This window comes from Rhopalosiphum padi, chromosome 2, assembly GCF_020882245.1.
Source record: "Rhopalosiphum padi isolate XX-2018 chromosome 2, ASM2088224v1, whole genome shotgun sequence".
Classification (NCBI taxonomy): Eukaryota; Metazoa; Arthropoda; class Insecta; order Hemiptera; family Aphididae; genus Rhopalosiphum; species Rhopalosiphum padi.
This window is the reverse complement of record NC_083598.1, coordinates 54,749,334-54,765,086: the sequence shown is the minus strand read 5'-3', so window position 1 is coordinate 54,765,086 and position 15,753 is coordinate 54,749,334. Positions and strand designations below refer to the sequence as shown.

The window sequence follows — 15,753 nt, the reverse complement described above, 5'->3', positions numbered from 1 at the left end:
AATATTAAATGAAAACTATATGATAGTGATAGATAGACAAATTATTTAAATTTAAAATACCATTTGTGACAATGCATTTTTCAATTATTTTTTTCCATTCTTCTATGTAAACTTTTGAAAGTGAACCAATATGTTTTGGATCAATTTTTCTTTCACATATATACACAACATCTAAAATAATATATTTATATGTGTGATAAATAGACGATAGAATAGTATTTCATAACTGTAGTCTAACATAGAGATAAATTATTTATAGTATTCATAATTATACTATAATTTGTTCCGAAGTGATTTACGACCAAACTTGTATAATTATCTATTTTTGAAAATATTAAAATCATTCGGTATTAAAAATTTAAATAATATTTTTAAATGGTAACCAGGGATGCTCCGTGAAATGTTGTCCACTACTCCGCTCGTCAAAACTTTAAATAGGTACCGCTAACTCATAAACTAATAACTACCTACTTATCTGAAATTTGTTTTTACATATCGAAATATTCCGAATAATATTCTGCTTTAAAGTAATAATGTATGATATCATGTCATTCCATTAAAAATAAAAATAAAACTTAAAAAATAATTGCATTTTAAGTTTTGGATAGAGCAATGCATGTATATTGTTTTTATATTAAAAACATTAATAGTTTTTGAAATAATGAGTGGTTTGCGATAAAATAATCACCTATTATTTATAATTAATGTTAATAGATACCTATTATACTATAATAACACTATAAAATCACCTTCATATTTAAAATTTAAACGAAGATCTGCATAAATCTTTTGAATTATTTCTTCAAATTTTGACTTATCTTCATATGTCACTAGTCGATCATTAAAAATGCGGTTTGCTTCGAAAAACAAAACCTGAAATATGGTTTTTATTAACATTGAAGGGATAGGTAAATAATTTTTTTTCCTTTACTTGAGCTGCATTGTTTTTATCATTAAATCGGTATCGGCTTAGATTTTTACATAATTCAACTAAAATGTGATTTGTAAATGTATAATGAGGTGTCTGTACCGATGTAAGTGTTTCTCTAGTCTATAAAGATGATAAGATTATTAATGCACATTTTTTATATTTTAAAAATGAAATTAACTTTATTGTTACAGTTATCGATTACCTACCCGATAACTGACTACATAATAAATTAATAAATACCTTAACTAATAAATCTACTACTGCATTTGTAATTATTTCTGATTTGTCATCTATCACAGTGCTTAAGTATTCTGAGCAAATCTTTTGAAGTTCATGTTTTTGTGGTGTTCTATAAATTATTTCAATTTTTGAAAATATATTATTTTTTTAATAAATAATAGTTTTGACATTTTTTTTTATTTACTCGATATGTATAATGTTACTAGCCGATACAAGCCTTGGGTTTATTCCGTCTATTGAAGTTAAACTATTTATTATTATAATATTAGAGTCAATTCCCATCCACTCTAAAGTAGCAGGCTCATAAAATCCTCCAAAAAAAATTAACTAAAACATATTTAATTTTCATTTATAAATTTCGACAGAATTAATAATAATCTTTCCTTTTCAAAATACTACAATTTATATAAGTAATTATTTTTATAAGTGTTACTCTCACTTGTTGTAAAAATGCAGCTAGATGAATAGAACCCCATTTATCTGGTTTGACGTGATTTAAATTTTTGAGATGTAATATTAATCGTTCCGAATTTTTTGGTCGATAAATTCTACCTTTATTGTTAGAAACTACCACACACATCTTAAAAACAATAAGGTATACGATCATCAAATAAATATTAATTATTATAGTTGAACTTAGACTAATATAATTAACTAAAAAAAATGAAGGTAGACAAACTTTGCTTATAAAATATATTTTATTTAAAAAGTTTAAATTGATATTTATCGATGGCAATACAAACATTTAATAATATAAAATACTATCAATAAATCTATAAGATAATAAGTGTGTGGATCGCCAAGATAAAAACTGCACACTCGTGTAAGTTAATTATATGAATCTGATTTATTAACATATATAGTTTTATTTTGAGGTCATTAAGTACCTGTGACATTTTTAATAAAATCTGTTCAGGTGACGTTTGAGCACTACAATGAATTGTGACACATTCAATTCCTCTTAAAAGATTGATACATTTAAAAATAATTTTGCTGAAAAATAAAAAGCTTATGTCGTACCTAGTGATACAATTTTAACGAACTATTATATACCTTTTACCCGAAGCCGATGGTCCAACAACAAAAATTGATTTACTGTGTTGTATCCACTTGACTAAAATATCAGAAGCATTTGCTATTCTTGGTGTTTCAATTAAATCACCGATTTTGTTTCCAAATACATTTGAGTTTTCCGTGTCTAGTAAATTGTAAGCTTCAATATTATCTCTGATTTCGTTATAACAGTAATATTTTACGTCATTTGTTTCCGGCATATACTCTCCAAACATTTCAAAAACCTTTTTAAACATTAAATATCATTTTGTTATATAATGAATAGTATGATATTACTTTGTTCTTTTTATTATATATTTTTTACCATTGTTGTAAATTTATCTCTATGTGATGTAATTAAATTAGCTCCCAATCCGTTAATTAGACAAATCATGAAGTGGGATTTTGATTTAACATCGGTTAAAAGATGTAAAACATTTTTTACTGTTGAAATCGTTGAACACGAACTTACAAGTTGTCCGTTTATTTCCAGCCATTTCATAGCTTTAAAATATTTCATAAGATTTAAAATTCCATAGAACTATTTTAAAGTTTATTTTACCTTTATATAATTGAGGTTCGTAATCTTTTACAATATTACTATTGGGAAATGTATTAATCCAAGAATCGATTACATTATTTATACTAGTGTCTTCTTCGCTGCAGTAAAGGTAAAAACAAATGCAATAAGTACTTTTATTTTTAGAATTGTTGATTATAATATTTTTATTTTATTACCTAAGAAGAATTATACCCATTCTCGATACAGTCGCAGGAGATGCATGTTTAAGAGAATGAGTTTCAAAAATAAAATTTATATTATTTCCAAATTGAATTCTCCAACCAGAAGGTAATGTCAATAATCTATTATCATCCAAGACTGAATTGAGCGATTCTATCCATTCGGGATCCACATCTCCATCAAATATTATCCAAGAAATAATATCTGTAAAATAATAACTTAAATTAAAATGTATAATCATTATCAGAAATAATAATCATAATCTATGTGAAAAACCATTGAACAAATTGTTTTAAATTAATTAAACATGATGGTTTTATTATAAAATGTCTATCATGTAGTTTTTGTGCATATGTCTTTAATGGCAAAACAAAAATTAATTTTAGCCTAAATTATCGTTAGGTAATTTTGTTAAGTTAATATTGTAATATCTAAATTGTGTTTATTTTTGTTGAATAATTTGCTACAGTGTCTTTTATGAGACTTATAATTTAAAATTAACATTGTATAAGAGAAACAAATAACAATATCAATTTAATTTTACCAAGAGAGATTTTTTAAGTATATACTTTGCAAACTATCTCCAACAGCACAACTGTTTACTAACCAATTTCTTCTTGAATAAAAATGTAGAGCTCGTTTTTTTCAATATTATTAGGAAGTACCAAAAAGAGCTTATCAATAACTAGTTTAAATCCAAAAAAATAAAATGGAGAATACTACAATAATATTTTAATGTCCAACACATTACCATAATAATATATATAGTATATATATTATATTTATGTATTTGTCTATTTTGGCTATGCTGCCAAGTTTGTGAGAATACATTTAAATATTATTTTAATGTATTTATATTGTATATAATATTTATATATTTGTCTTCTTAAAACCACAGCTGATTAAATATTTTCCATAATTTATTTATTTTTACGGTAATCTGTATTACCTACATATATTTTTATTTTATTCTTGAAATAATTTGAGTTATTCAAAAATATTTATAATGTATATAAAAATAATTAAAAACTAAGATTACTCGATGAAAAAAAAAATTTTCTAATATTTATATTTTCTTATATTTTAAGTGTTTTGATCAAGACTAATTCATTTAAAACTAAAAAACTATCGATAATATTTAGTTATTTTTATTGTTATTGTGGCACACAAATAAATCATTTTTTACCGGGATTCTCTGAATATGCTTGTTGAGCAGCTTTGCTGATTATGCCATCAATCCACTGACGCGTATCCAAATCTACTTTTCCTAATAGCTGCGATCGTGATTGAGCTTTTGGATTTATTTTATGTATTTTTATATTATTGTTAGTAGTTAAGGCCTGAAAAACACGATAACTTATTTAAGACTATTCGAAAATTAACAAAGCTTTTAAATTTCATTACGCGTGACAATAGTTGAATTATTGTTGTTTTTCCGGTCGACGGTGGACCCATAACCACTACTCCCATACGTTGTTGTAACTGTTCGTAAAGTTCAATACATTTTTGTTCCTTAATAAATTATAATGTACATTTAACACAGTTAGATCTCGTTTAATGGGTTTAAATTAAATGATTTACTTGTCTTGGATTAATTTGTAATTCCATATCCTCGGCTGCTTTTCGTATTTTTTGTGTCAATGTGTCATATATTTGAGTATTGTTTGTTACTTTAAATTCAGGAAATATGTTTGAAATAAGTGATTTAAATAGTACACTATCGTCAAACGTTAATTTTGAAATCGTGTTCAATTCCAACGCCTGTACGGCCACTGAACATTCTTCTGAAAGTGATTTTAAAGTCACTGCCGAAGCCTTTAATATTGTACCGCAAAAACCAATCACTGTCTTCAAAGCTCGAAGACCCCAATCGTAATGTTGTTGATTACTCAACAATTGCCTAACAGAATTGATTTTATTATTAAATTTAATAGTATATATAGTTTATAGTTAGCATACACTATTTATTATATTATATTATTAATTCAATAAAATTTTACTTGGCAGAATCAAACGTTTCTACTAGCTTTTTAGCTATCGTTTGCGGATGTTTAAATCCTTCGGCGTGAAGTGCTACGTTAGCTATTAAAGTTTGATCAGGTTTACTCATAATTACAGGTCTGAAAAGTTGCTTGAGATTGTCAGGTAATTTATTTCTACCACCATAACCTTGTCCAGCTGGATTTAATGTTACAAATATTCCCGCATTCAAATTCAAATCAATCTGAAATATATCATTTTTAAATCATTAAACAAAATATTATGTGATTCACTCCCAAAATTGGCATACATTTATAACTTAACTACAACCGTGTTTAGTATAAAACTTGTATTTTGGACATTTAAACTTTTAATAGGTACCTATATATTATTTTATATTGTGATTGTCGGAAAGTTATGTTAAATAGTTAACTGATATGTATATTAATATTGTGATAAATAGGGTTAGAATATTCGTTATAAAAATATGCACTTCAAACAATCAAATTAAAAATAAAATACGTTAATAAATTGTTTTATTCGTTATTCATTAAAAATATTTTACAAAACATTATCTGCAATAGATTATTAATAGAACAAGATTTATATGCATTTCACGCCTTCACGGGCGTTTCGGCAAATTCTGACACCAACTTTAATATCTATTATTAAATGTTCCTAATTCCTATACACAATAAATTAATAATAATAATAAAAATAGATTTTTAAATATTTTTTTTTTAAATCTAAAATTGTATTATACAGTAAAACCTCAATTTAACGAAATTTTCTGTTGACCTAATGAATTATTTTTGAGAACCACGACCTTCATTGTTAATTATACGTAAATTTATTTCTGTAAAAAGAATTTTATGTTTCTATATAACGAATAAGCTATTTGATAACAAACTCGTTTTTGTAAACGAAATCAAATCATTTTACGAAAACGTACAATTTATAAAAAATAATAAACAAACAAAACTCACTAATTACCTATTTCTCAACAATAAATTAAATAGATAAATATGTAATAAGATAATAAGATTTATTATATGATATATATTATATATATTTGATCTTTATTTTTTAATAACTTTTAATTTTTTTTTTTTTAATTCAATATAGAATATGAAATACCTATATAATTCTTTTTAACGAGTTTCTCTATATTACGATTTTTTTCCCCGTGCGACTACGTAATATGGAAGTTTCACTGTATATCCTTATAATACACATAAACCGTTGCACGTGCATAGCATTTTTTTAAAGCAAATTATTGTAATATTTTAAACGGGTATTTAAAAGTAATGACTTTAATACTAACTAATGCCAATCGTAATTTTACTATTTAAAAGAGCCAGGTTAAATAATTTTCCTAGATCAAGTTTTACATAAGAAAATATGTTTTGAGAACTTAAATTTCGAACCTTCTGATTTTCTAATACGAAGCTAGTTTCTTTGTTTTTAATTGCTTCTTGTATTGGGTGTATTCTAGTTGAAATCATCGACAGTGTGGAATCTTCTAGGCGATTGAATTCGTCAAAGCATCCCCAAGCTCCACATCTCGCCAAACCGATTAATATTCGGGTTAAAGATTTGATATCTATGCCTTCGTCACAGTTAAAAACCAACACTTGTCGGCCAAATAAATAACCGAGCGCTTTGATTGACTCGGTTTTTCCGGTCCCAGCGGGTCCGTACGGATTCCCTCCAAATCCCATGCTCATTGCCTGACCATAACAAGAACGTTGTCATTCATTAAATCTTTAACCAGTCATAGGCACATTTAATGCTTAAGATAATATATACCTGAGTGAGTGTTAGATAACAGTTATCCGTGAGTGGTGTGTGAACTAATTTAGGCGATATCCCTTGGTATTCGTACGAATACGTAAATTCCGAATCCACCATTCTAATGATTATTTCACCGCCAGAATGTGAGTAAAACCTTTAAAATAAATGCATTGATTGATTCGTGTTATTTCGTGAACAATTATGAAATATTAGGCAATACACGTTAAATCTAAACCTTATTCTTTTTTGCCATTCCCAATCGTGGATAGACGATACTCGAGAGTTAATAAGTTCGTCTACTACACTAATATGATGTATTGTGTCTAAAATTAGGCTTTTTACTTTTAAGTGTAGCACATTTTCTCCTCTTACAGAACTTTCGACATTTAATGCTGTATAAGTATCTAGTTGGTTCTAAAATTGTAAAAAAAAAAAAAAAATTTCAATTTTTATTTAAAACAATTTAAAAAATAATAAAAATAAAGAAATACAATTTATAAAAAATATTGATGATTAAAGTTTTTGGCAACAATTATTATTGATTCCCTATGCTAAAATAAGAGTATTAATAATTAATACTTAATTTGATTATTAATTTATAAATATTATATTTAAAATAGTATTCGGTTACTTTTAGAGACTTTTGTAATTGTTGTAATTGTTGTTTTTTAATTGCGTCTTCACATCTTGAACTAAAGAGCACTTCATTTACCATACATAAAATCTGTGACGGATACTTCAAAGGGTCTAGTTCTTTTAGACAGTTCATAAAACATATTTTCAACGTATTAGTTATTTCTTGAACAAGCAATTTGAGCCATTCCTGCAAAAAATAATTATATTAGGACATTAATAACTTAATTATAGGTACGCCAATCGAGTTATCAAGTATACTGTATAAATTATTTTAAATTTTTTTTCAGTTGAATACAAATTAATGTGACAAACTGAAAAACTAATTTAAATGTTTTAAACTAAAATATTTACATTAAGATTTAAATAATAGCATTGTACAGTTTTAATTTTAAATAACCATTCAAGCTGTAGTATGATATAAAAGTTCAATAGAAATAAAAAAAAAATGTTTCATAATACCTCGATTTGATTAGATACTTGTACCGGCTTGTCAAGATTTACTATTTCATTTTGAGGTGATTCTATTGCTACTATATTTCCCGATGAATTGAACTGTACGTTTTGTACACCACTAAATAGTTTTTTAAGATGGGCTTGTACAATGGATACTTTTTTTGTTTGTCCAATCATTTCTAATAGATCTTCATCACTGAGAAAGTAAAATCTTGGAAAACTCTTTCGTTTATCCTTTATATTGTAAAATAACAATTTATTACCATCATTGAATAGTAGCATAATAAATAATTCAGAACATTAAAAATTATTAAAGTAAATTAGTAGGTACACATTTGTTCACCTCAAGAAAATCGTTTAAACTCTTTTTCGTTGTTGCTAATAAATTTAGCATGGATTCTAACAAATTTTTGATATTGTTTATTTTCAAAAACTGTAAAACTTTTGAATCTAAAGATTGCTGTAATATATATTTAAAATCTCTATCCACTCTATCAAATCTCAATTTTACTTCTTTATCGATTTTCAGTGCACCACTACCAAATATTGGGTCTAAGTATAGCCACCTGTCAAAATTAACGTTTAATTAATGTTTATTATTTATTAACTATTAATAATATTTTAAACTAAACCTATCGAATGACTCACTTTCTTTGTACATGGGAAAATTGTCTTAGGTATGCATCAAGCTCCATTAATCTACCTTCCCATACATTAGACTTGTCTAAAAATTGTTCGTCGTTAGAAGTATTTTTTATTGACTGTAATAAACATAGTTTCTCTCCAATCTATCCCAATAAAACATAATATTTCGATATAGGCAGTTATTTTATAAAAATATGCACATTTAACTTCTGCGTTTTGTATATTAATACAGATATGCTATGTTAAGACTACAAATTGCGTTTGTTTTTTTTTATGTGGAGACATTTGCCTTACCGAGCTGAATATTGTTTTAAAATCGTTGATGATCCGAATAGTATGGCCTTTAGAGTCAACATAGTTTATAGTAGAGAAATGTGTTTCAAATTCCCACATATCTAATTCAGATAGTGCTTGTCTGATTGTAATTTCATTAGTTGCTTTAGTATTTAATTCCTTCAAAAATATATATAATTACATTTTTAGAAATCTTAAATATTTGATATTTCACTTTATTGTACCTGTAAACTAATTAGTTTTTCTTTGATTTTATCTTTTACTAAAATAAAATCTTCAAATTTCAGTTGTTCAGTATGTTTATACGGAATTCCAATTATTGAAAACATTTCGATCCAATGTTTTTCTGTAAAGGTTTCTCCCTGAACATATTTTATACAAAGGGAAAAGGCCTAAAATCGACATATTTTGACAAAATATGTATTATTATTTTATATTTAAAATTAACCATATACCCATAAATTATCATAATTACTTTTAATGTTTCTAATTCATTGTGTATTTTAATTGTTAACAGAGATGTAGTCATTTCTTTAAGTTTCTCTTGCCATTTTAAAATAAAATCCATACATTTTTTGTAAGCTTTACCACGAAATTCAATCCATTTTTCTTGTCCAATGTCTTGTAAACCTAAAATTAATTTTTACCAATATTTTTTAGTACATTGCATTTTATATTACAGAATTATTTTTAACCTAAATTAAATTCATCGTAAAGGCCCCATATGTTTTCTAACTGCTGCAAATCATTTTCGATTGAATCATATGAACTGAAGTCCGGTATATCAATATAAGCATCTTTACAGTCATTTCTATACACAAAATAAAAGTTTATTTGAAATTACATATAATTTTTATACTTGAAAATTGTTTGATAATCATACATTATTTTTTCTTTCTTTTCTTTAAGCGTATTCCATTCGGTGCGACTATTTTTTAAAAATTCAACAATTTTTTTCAATTTTGAGTTATTTTCATCTTCAAAACCTTTTGGTTTGTATTGTTGCCACTTTGAATGAAATGTATCGAACATATTTAAAACGCTTTGCATTTCTGCCGTTAAATTACTTTTCATTGTATCTATTTGCTGTTTCATAATCATTTGATGATTTTCCAGCATATTTTTAAAGTTTTCCCAATTAGATAAGGCCTGGTTCATTTTGTCTACTTTTTCATTTGTCCAATTTGATAAGACCTTTTGTTTTTTTACGATTTCCAAGACTACAAAATTCATCTAAAATGAAAAAAATGTCATCAGTTTCCATTTTATGAAAAATATTTGTTATAAAGATTTTACTTCAATTGAGGAATCAATTATTTTTTTATGGTTATTGTTCACTTCTTTTGCTGACGAAGTTTGTTGTTGAAGTGTTTCAACAGATTCTTCAATAAATTTGTTCAATCTAGCAATATCAAATAAAATTGATGAATGTAGTAGAGTTGACATTGTATCCCAATAACGACGATTGTGTGTTTCCAATTCTAATCGTACAGCTGCAGTGCTAACAATAAAACACTCGACATTCAACTCAGCACTACAATGTTGAATAATTAAGCAAACAATTAATTTTACATTTATTGTATAAGTACGTAATTTTTTTTTATAATATATTAAATAAAAAATTCACCAGTTAAATTTAGCTATCTGTTGACCCCACGATTTTGAGGATCTAAAATTATTTTCCCAATCGTGAGCAGTCTTAATATTTTCTTGAATCATTTTCTCCATGTCTATTGATCCGAGGGTAACTCTATTTTCCCATTCTTTTAAAATATTTTCTAATCTTTCAAATAACTTTTCGGCTCTTAAGAACAACTTAGTAAATTTGGAAGCATTACTAATAAAAATAACAATCATATATTATTAAAACGATTAAGTATAAAATAAATATAGATATAATATAAAAATATAATAACTATTTTTACATACCGATCTATAATGGATGCAAATATTGAAACAGACGAATCTACTATACCACGAAAACCAATTGGTACTGATATGAATTTTTTCAGTTGAGAAAAATACTTCATTCTTATCTCTTCTATTGGAGGGTTAAATTTTAACTGTCTCTGCCTAATAAAATTTAAAATGTATTGAACCATAATTAATTAAAATATTTTATATCCATATTATACCTGTATACAATTTCTATTCTAAAATCTGGCAAATGTTGGTTTAGAGCTTCTAGTCCTATTTGATACCTATGGTTTAAAGCTTTATATATTTGAAAATCCAAGTGTGTTTTCCAGGCTTCGCAGTTAGAGAACTTTTGGAAAAACGATCGATATAATTTAGATATATTTAAGTAATAAAATATAAATGTGTGCTATATATTACTTTTTCCTCGACTTGTCTTACAATATCCCTGATGCTTTTTAATTCGACCTTCCATTGGTGTTGTTCTTGCAAAATATCTATGGCCATAAGATTTATAATCTAAAATATGTTATTAGTGCCATAAAATATATTTTATATTTATTGTATACAATTATAATAAAACAAAAAGTTTTACTTACATTAAATTATTTAGCTTACCTTATTGGATATGGATTGGTGGTAATTAGCTAGCGTTTGATTTTCAAGTGATATTTTCTCCATTAGTTTTCGCATTTCAAGTATATAAATATCAACAGATTGGATATCGGTCCATGTCACTCGTTGTTGCTGTTTGACAAGATTTAACAATTCAATTGCTGACGACAACATCATAGGCCTTTGTGATGAAATCATTCGATCCCCTATTGTATTATGAAACGAAGCTATCTGAAGTTTGTAATAAATTTTTATGAAGAACCATTCACATACTAAATATTGTTGAATAAATATTTTAGTTTCATACTTGTTCGAGAGATTTTGCTTGCCGTATAAATTTGCTCCCCATATCCGACACTTTTTCTATCTCTGACGGAATAACGTAGCCAAGAATTTTTAGCATTTTTACCTCTCTAATAAGTAATTCTATATCTGGATTAAAATTTACTTTCATAAGTTTATTTGATTGAAAATAAATCACAGGATCGTCAGAATTTAACCTTTAAATAGAAGCTAATCATAGAATTATATTTATATCGATTATTAATAATTATTGTTCAGGGTCGAAATGGCATGCATATTATTGCCATTTATACCACCTTCTATGTGAAAATTATGAGTAATTAATTAAAGATTCTTTTATCTATTGACTATTTTTTCTATGTTTTAGTTATTAATAAACTTTGTGTATATTCAGTTCATCGTGGACAATATAAACTTTTTAATAATAAAATAAAAAATAATTTATGAAATGCAGAATCATGCAATTGAGTTAATCGAAAATTAAAAATAAATTAAATTTTTTTAAAGAAATTTCAAATATGTGTAAAATAAAGTACAATTTGTATTCGGGTTATTGGTTATCGACTTATCGTAACTAGTTACCACCAACGGTTTTATAAAGCTCAATTCTATCTATCTATTCTATTTTCAAAATAATAATTATTTTTTTTAATAATATTGTAACCAATCAAAATGCAGAGTAACTTTATCTTGTTTCTATTAATTAATAACAAAAGAGTAATGCTACTCAATTGTTTACATTAGTTACATTTATTATGATTTGTACGAAACATTTTCCGCATTGCATGTATCTACATTATGTGATAAGCCCATTACCACGATTTATCAAATTGTTGAAAATATTCAATTAATCTATACCATGGTTAAGGTGGTTATTTTAATGTGACTATTAATGACTAGTAAAATCGTTTAACTAAACAATATTATTTATTTATTAATAACACTGACCACTTACACGGAATGCGCGCAGTGACGGTGAATACGACAAATACCTCTAATGTACCGAAGTTTCTAGATAAACGCAAGTTGTTTCTACCACGCTTAACCGTAGATTTCCTATTTTCTTCTCGTTTTGTTAAATAGTTAAATAGTAAAATAGTTTTGCCTAAATAGTTATTAGACTGAATATTTTTACAGTTATACAATATGAGAATACTTTTTTTTCTTTAATCATTATTTGTTTTTATTTATTTGAGATAATATTTTAGTATACTATCTTGATTTATTATATTTATATAAACTACCTACCACAGAATTAATATTGTAAGTAAACAAGGTAAACAAAACAATACGTACAACTATATTCAGCATTCATGATGGTTATACAATAACTACTCTTATAAATCATATTTATTTATTTGAGTAATTAGAAAGAAATTATCAATACAATTTGTATCTGCGATTATAAAGATAACGGCAAAGGCCCATATAGTTGTTAAAAGTTTATGTTTTTATTGAAATAAAATTGTTTTCTAGAATTAGTTTCATCGTTAAAATGTGGGTACCTAATGACTAATACCTATGTGTTTTTTATAGTAATACGTTTATAATTATTAAATTATTTACATAGACGTAATAAATATTTTTTGTATCTTTTAAATAACTATACCTAAAGCTTTTGTTAATGACTGCAGATCTTCTATCTTTTACCCAATTACCATAAGTCTCTGCAACCATATTGTTAATCATTTTCTTTTGAATCGTTAATGTGTCTTTCAGTTGTTCATAACCATTTAAATTTGTTAATATACGATCGCTTACTTTTTCGATATCATTTAACTGAAATAAATATATTAAAACTATCAAACGAAATTTAAAATATAAATATCAAATAGTAACAAATTTTTCAACATAAGTATCAAAATTTGTGGTTTATTAGAGTATCCTAACCTTAGCTTCCTGTTGTTTCAATGAATATAAATTTTGTACAATAGGTTCTAAACCAGCTAATTCTAGTACATTCACTTTTTGTTCTCCTTCGACATTAACTCCCATCGCACTGATAATTTGTTTTAGACAATTAAGAAAATTTTCCAACTCTCCTTTGAGTTGAACATACATTTTTGGCCTTTCTATAATTTCTTGGTAATGAATGAATTCGTGAATCAGCTATTTAAAAGTGAATAATAATAGTTAAAATGAACAATTAAAAAATATAATAATTATTGATTTTTATTACTTCTACTGTGTTTGATTTTTTACGATTAATCAAATTTCGAAGTTTCCCAGCAATTAGGTCTTCGGCTGGTTGTAATTTTTGTTCAAATTTTTCCACAGCAGCTTCCCATTTCTCTTTAGTATATGTATTTAACTGACTTACATCATTGAATTCTAAATAGACAATAATATTAATTATTTTAAAGTGTACGTTGTGCGTATCTAGTTATAATAACGTAAATAAAAGTATTAAGATATATTATAATTATTATATTAATGTTTACCGATAAATGATTTTAAATTTTCAGATGTCCTTAATTTTTCTTGTTCGTAGGCAGTCAATAATTTTATCATTTGATTATTCACGCTTAATATTGATATTATCTAAAATAAATATTTAATTAAAATAAAGCCACTCATATTTATATTTAAGACTAACTTCTTTAATATGATTGGAAAAGGTGATTAAGTTTTTCGGCAAAAATGTTGGACCATTCCATTTATGATAAGTGTAATTCGGCCAATATAACATAGTCAACTGTTCACATGTTTTAATCCATTTATTACACATTTTCATGCACATTTTTAACATATCGATATTTTCATTATGTTCTCCAGTCCATATATTCATATCACTTGTGGTTCGTTGAATTAGTTTTATCATACTGTTTCCGATAACTTCAAATATGTGTTCCATTCTGGCTTGAGGATATTTAATTTCTTCAATTTTCCATATATCATCTAGACAATTGTGTACATTTTCTAAGCATTCTTCCAAGTCCTGAATTGACGATTCTCTAAAATAAAAGGTTATATTATGATTATGGAGTATAATAATATTAGATGTTTATGAAATATTATTTCATATAAAAAATAATAGATACTTTAATTGTTTTGTTACAGGTAAAAATAAAGAACATATTTTTCCCGCTGCGATGGATTCTTCTTTATTACTTGTATGTTTTTTTACAACACACCAATATTCAGCCTCGTCTTCGAGGTCTAGAATAGCTATAAAAAGTTTAAAAAAATTGTTCCAATATTTCTCGCTGCAATTAATATAATTTACGTATTTGTAAAATAATTACCTCCTAAATGTGATTCTATTGAGGTATTTGATTGATGAATCGACGACTTTAAAATAGTAGTTTTTAAACCCATTTCGAGGTCTGATATAAGGCATTGTAATTTTGGGTCGAGTTTTATTTCTGATTTGGTATCCTATGAATAATTATTACAAATAATAATTATGTACGTTAATAATTGCAGAAATATGTTACATAAAACGTTACCGTCTATATTATCATAAGACTTATTGATATTAATTACTTTTAAAAGTGAAGGGGTATATATGTAATGCAAACTATGATAGAGTGCTTCTGTTGGAGAATCTAACATGGAATACACACATATAATAGAGTGTAAATTATCTTCTGTTATACTTTCAGGTCGTGTTTTATAAAATACTATTATTTTGTTATCTTTTTGAAAAACCTAAAAACAACAAATAAAACTGTGATTAATGTTATAATATCGCTGCTATTCAAATCGATAAAAATTAAATATTAAATGTACTGTTGTTATTTTTTATACCTAGGGATATTATAGGTTATTACATTTATTGAATATTTTTTTTTTTTTACTCACGATTTTGTCATTTGCTTCAAGTGTTCCAGGGTCTGTATTTTTTATGTATATTGTGGAACAATTAGAAGAGTTCAAAAAAGCGTTTAAGTGTTCGGTACCTGATTTTAAAATCGTATTTTTATCAAATACATCAAACCCGAAATAGTTTCCTGTAAATTTACAACTTTTAATTGTACCAATTTAGTTAAAACACACTAATATAAACATAAAAATATACCTGCTGTTTTTATAATAAAGTCTTGCCGAAAGTCTGACATGTTAAAAAAATATTTTATTTAAATTTGGTACTTGTATAATAATTCTTTAGACATTATAGGTATATGATCAAAAACATAAGTTATCTACT

At 25.8% G+C, this 15,753-nt stretch overlaps 1 protein-coding gene across 1 annotated transcript in view; it reads right to left on the bottom strand.

Annotated features, from left to right (window-relative positions):
• Window positions 1-15,753, bottom strand: part of LOC132920218 (cytoplasmic dynein 2 heavy chain 1) — a 30,492-nt gene extending 14,739 nt beyond the window's left edge. The window contains exons 1-44 of the mRNA XM_060982436.1: window positions 15,625-15,753; window positions 15,408-15,556; window positions 15,090-15,254; window positions 14,849-14,981; window positions 14,645-14,771; window positions 14,200-14,557; window positions 14,045-14,144; window positions 13,783-13,934; window positions 13,494-13,712; window positions 13,213-13,382; window positions 11,608-11,800; window positions 11,304-11,531; window positions 11,106-11,204; window positions 10,904-11,034; window positions 10,698-10,841; window positions 10,396-10,605; window positions 10,065-10,302; window positions 9,652-10,001; window positions 9,464-9,579; window positions 9,244-9,398; window positions 8,993-9,160; window positions 8,769-8,927; window positions 8,478-8,617; window positions 8,173-8,395; window positions 7,836-8,063; window positions 7,372-7,563; window positions 6,976-7,154; window positions 6,756-6,894; window positions 6,374-6,676; window positions 4,967-5,190; window positions 4,548-4,866; window positions 4,371-4,478; window positions 4,153-4,306; window positions 2,963-3,170; window positions 2,787-2,884; window positions 2,550-2,728; window positions 2,225-2,469; window positions 2,059-2,164; window positions 1,611-1,751; window positions 1,356-1,498; window positions 1,172-1,280; window positions 932-1,051; window positions 750-873; window positions 61-171 (exon numbers count right to left, since the gene is read on the bottom strand). Coding sequence (XP_060838419.1) covers window positions 61-171; window positions 750-873; window positions 932-1,051; window positions 1,172-1,280; window positions 1,356-1,498; window positions 1,611-1,751; window positions 2,059-2,164; window positions 2,225-2,469; window positions 2,550-2,728; window positions 2,787-2,884; window positions 2,963-3,170; window positions 4,153-4,306; window positions 4,371-4,478; window positions 4,548-4,866; window positions 4,967-5,190; window positions 6,374-6,676; window positions 6,756-6,894; window positions 6,976-7,154; window positions 7,372-7,563; window positions 7,836-8,063; window positions 8,173-8,395; window positions 8,478-8,617; window positions 8,769-8,927; window positions 8,993-9,160; window positions 9,244-9,398; window positions 9,464-9,579; window positions 9,652-10,001; window positions 10,065-10,302; window positions 10,396-10,605; window positions 10,698-10,841; window positions 10,904-11,034; window positions 11,106-11,204; window positions 11,304-11,531; window positions 11,608-11,800; window positions 13,213-13,382; window positions 13,494-13,712; window positions 13,783-13,934; window positions 14,045-14,144; window positions 14,200-14,557; window positions 14,645-14,771; window positions 14,849-14,981; window positions 15,090-15,254; window positions 15,408-15,556; window positions 15,625-15,664 — 7,597 coding nt within the window. The 5' untranslated portion in view covers window positions 15,665-15,753. The remainder of the gene's footprint in view (window positions 1-60; window positions 172-749; window positions 874-931; window positions 1,052-1,171; window positions 1,281-1,355; window positions 1,499-1,610; window positions 1,752-2,058; window positions 2,165-2,224; window positions 2,470-2,549; window positions 2,729-2,786; window positions 2,885-2,962; window positions 3,171-4,152; window positions 4,307-4,370; window positions 4,479-4,547; window positions 4,867-4,966; window positions 5,191-6,373; window positions 6,677-6,755; window positions 6,895-6,975; window positions 7,155-7,371; window positions 7,564-7,835; window positions 8,064-8,172; window positions 8,396-8,477; window positions 8,618-8,768; window positions 8,928-8,992; window positions 9,161-9,243; window positions 9,399-9,463; window positions 9,580-9,651; window positions 10,002-10,064; window positions 10,303-10,395; window positions 10,606-10,697; window positions 10,842-10,903; window positions 11,035-11,105; window positions 11,205-11,303; window positions 11,532-11,607; window positions 11,801-13,212; window positions 13,383-13,493; window positions 13,713-13,782; window positions 13,935-14,044; window positions 14,145-14,199; window positions 14,558-14,644; window positions 14,772-14,848; window positions 14,982-15,089; window positions 15,255-15,407; window positions 15,557-15,624) is intronic.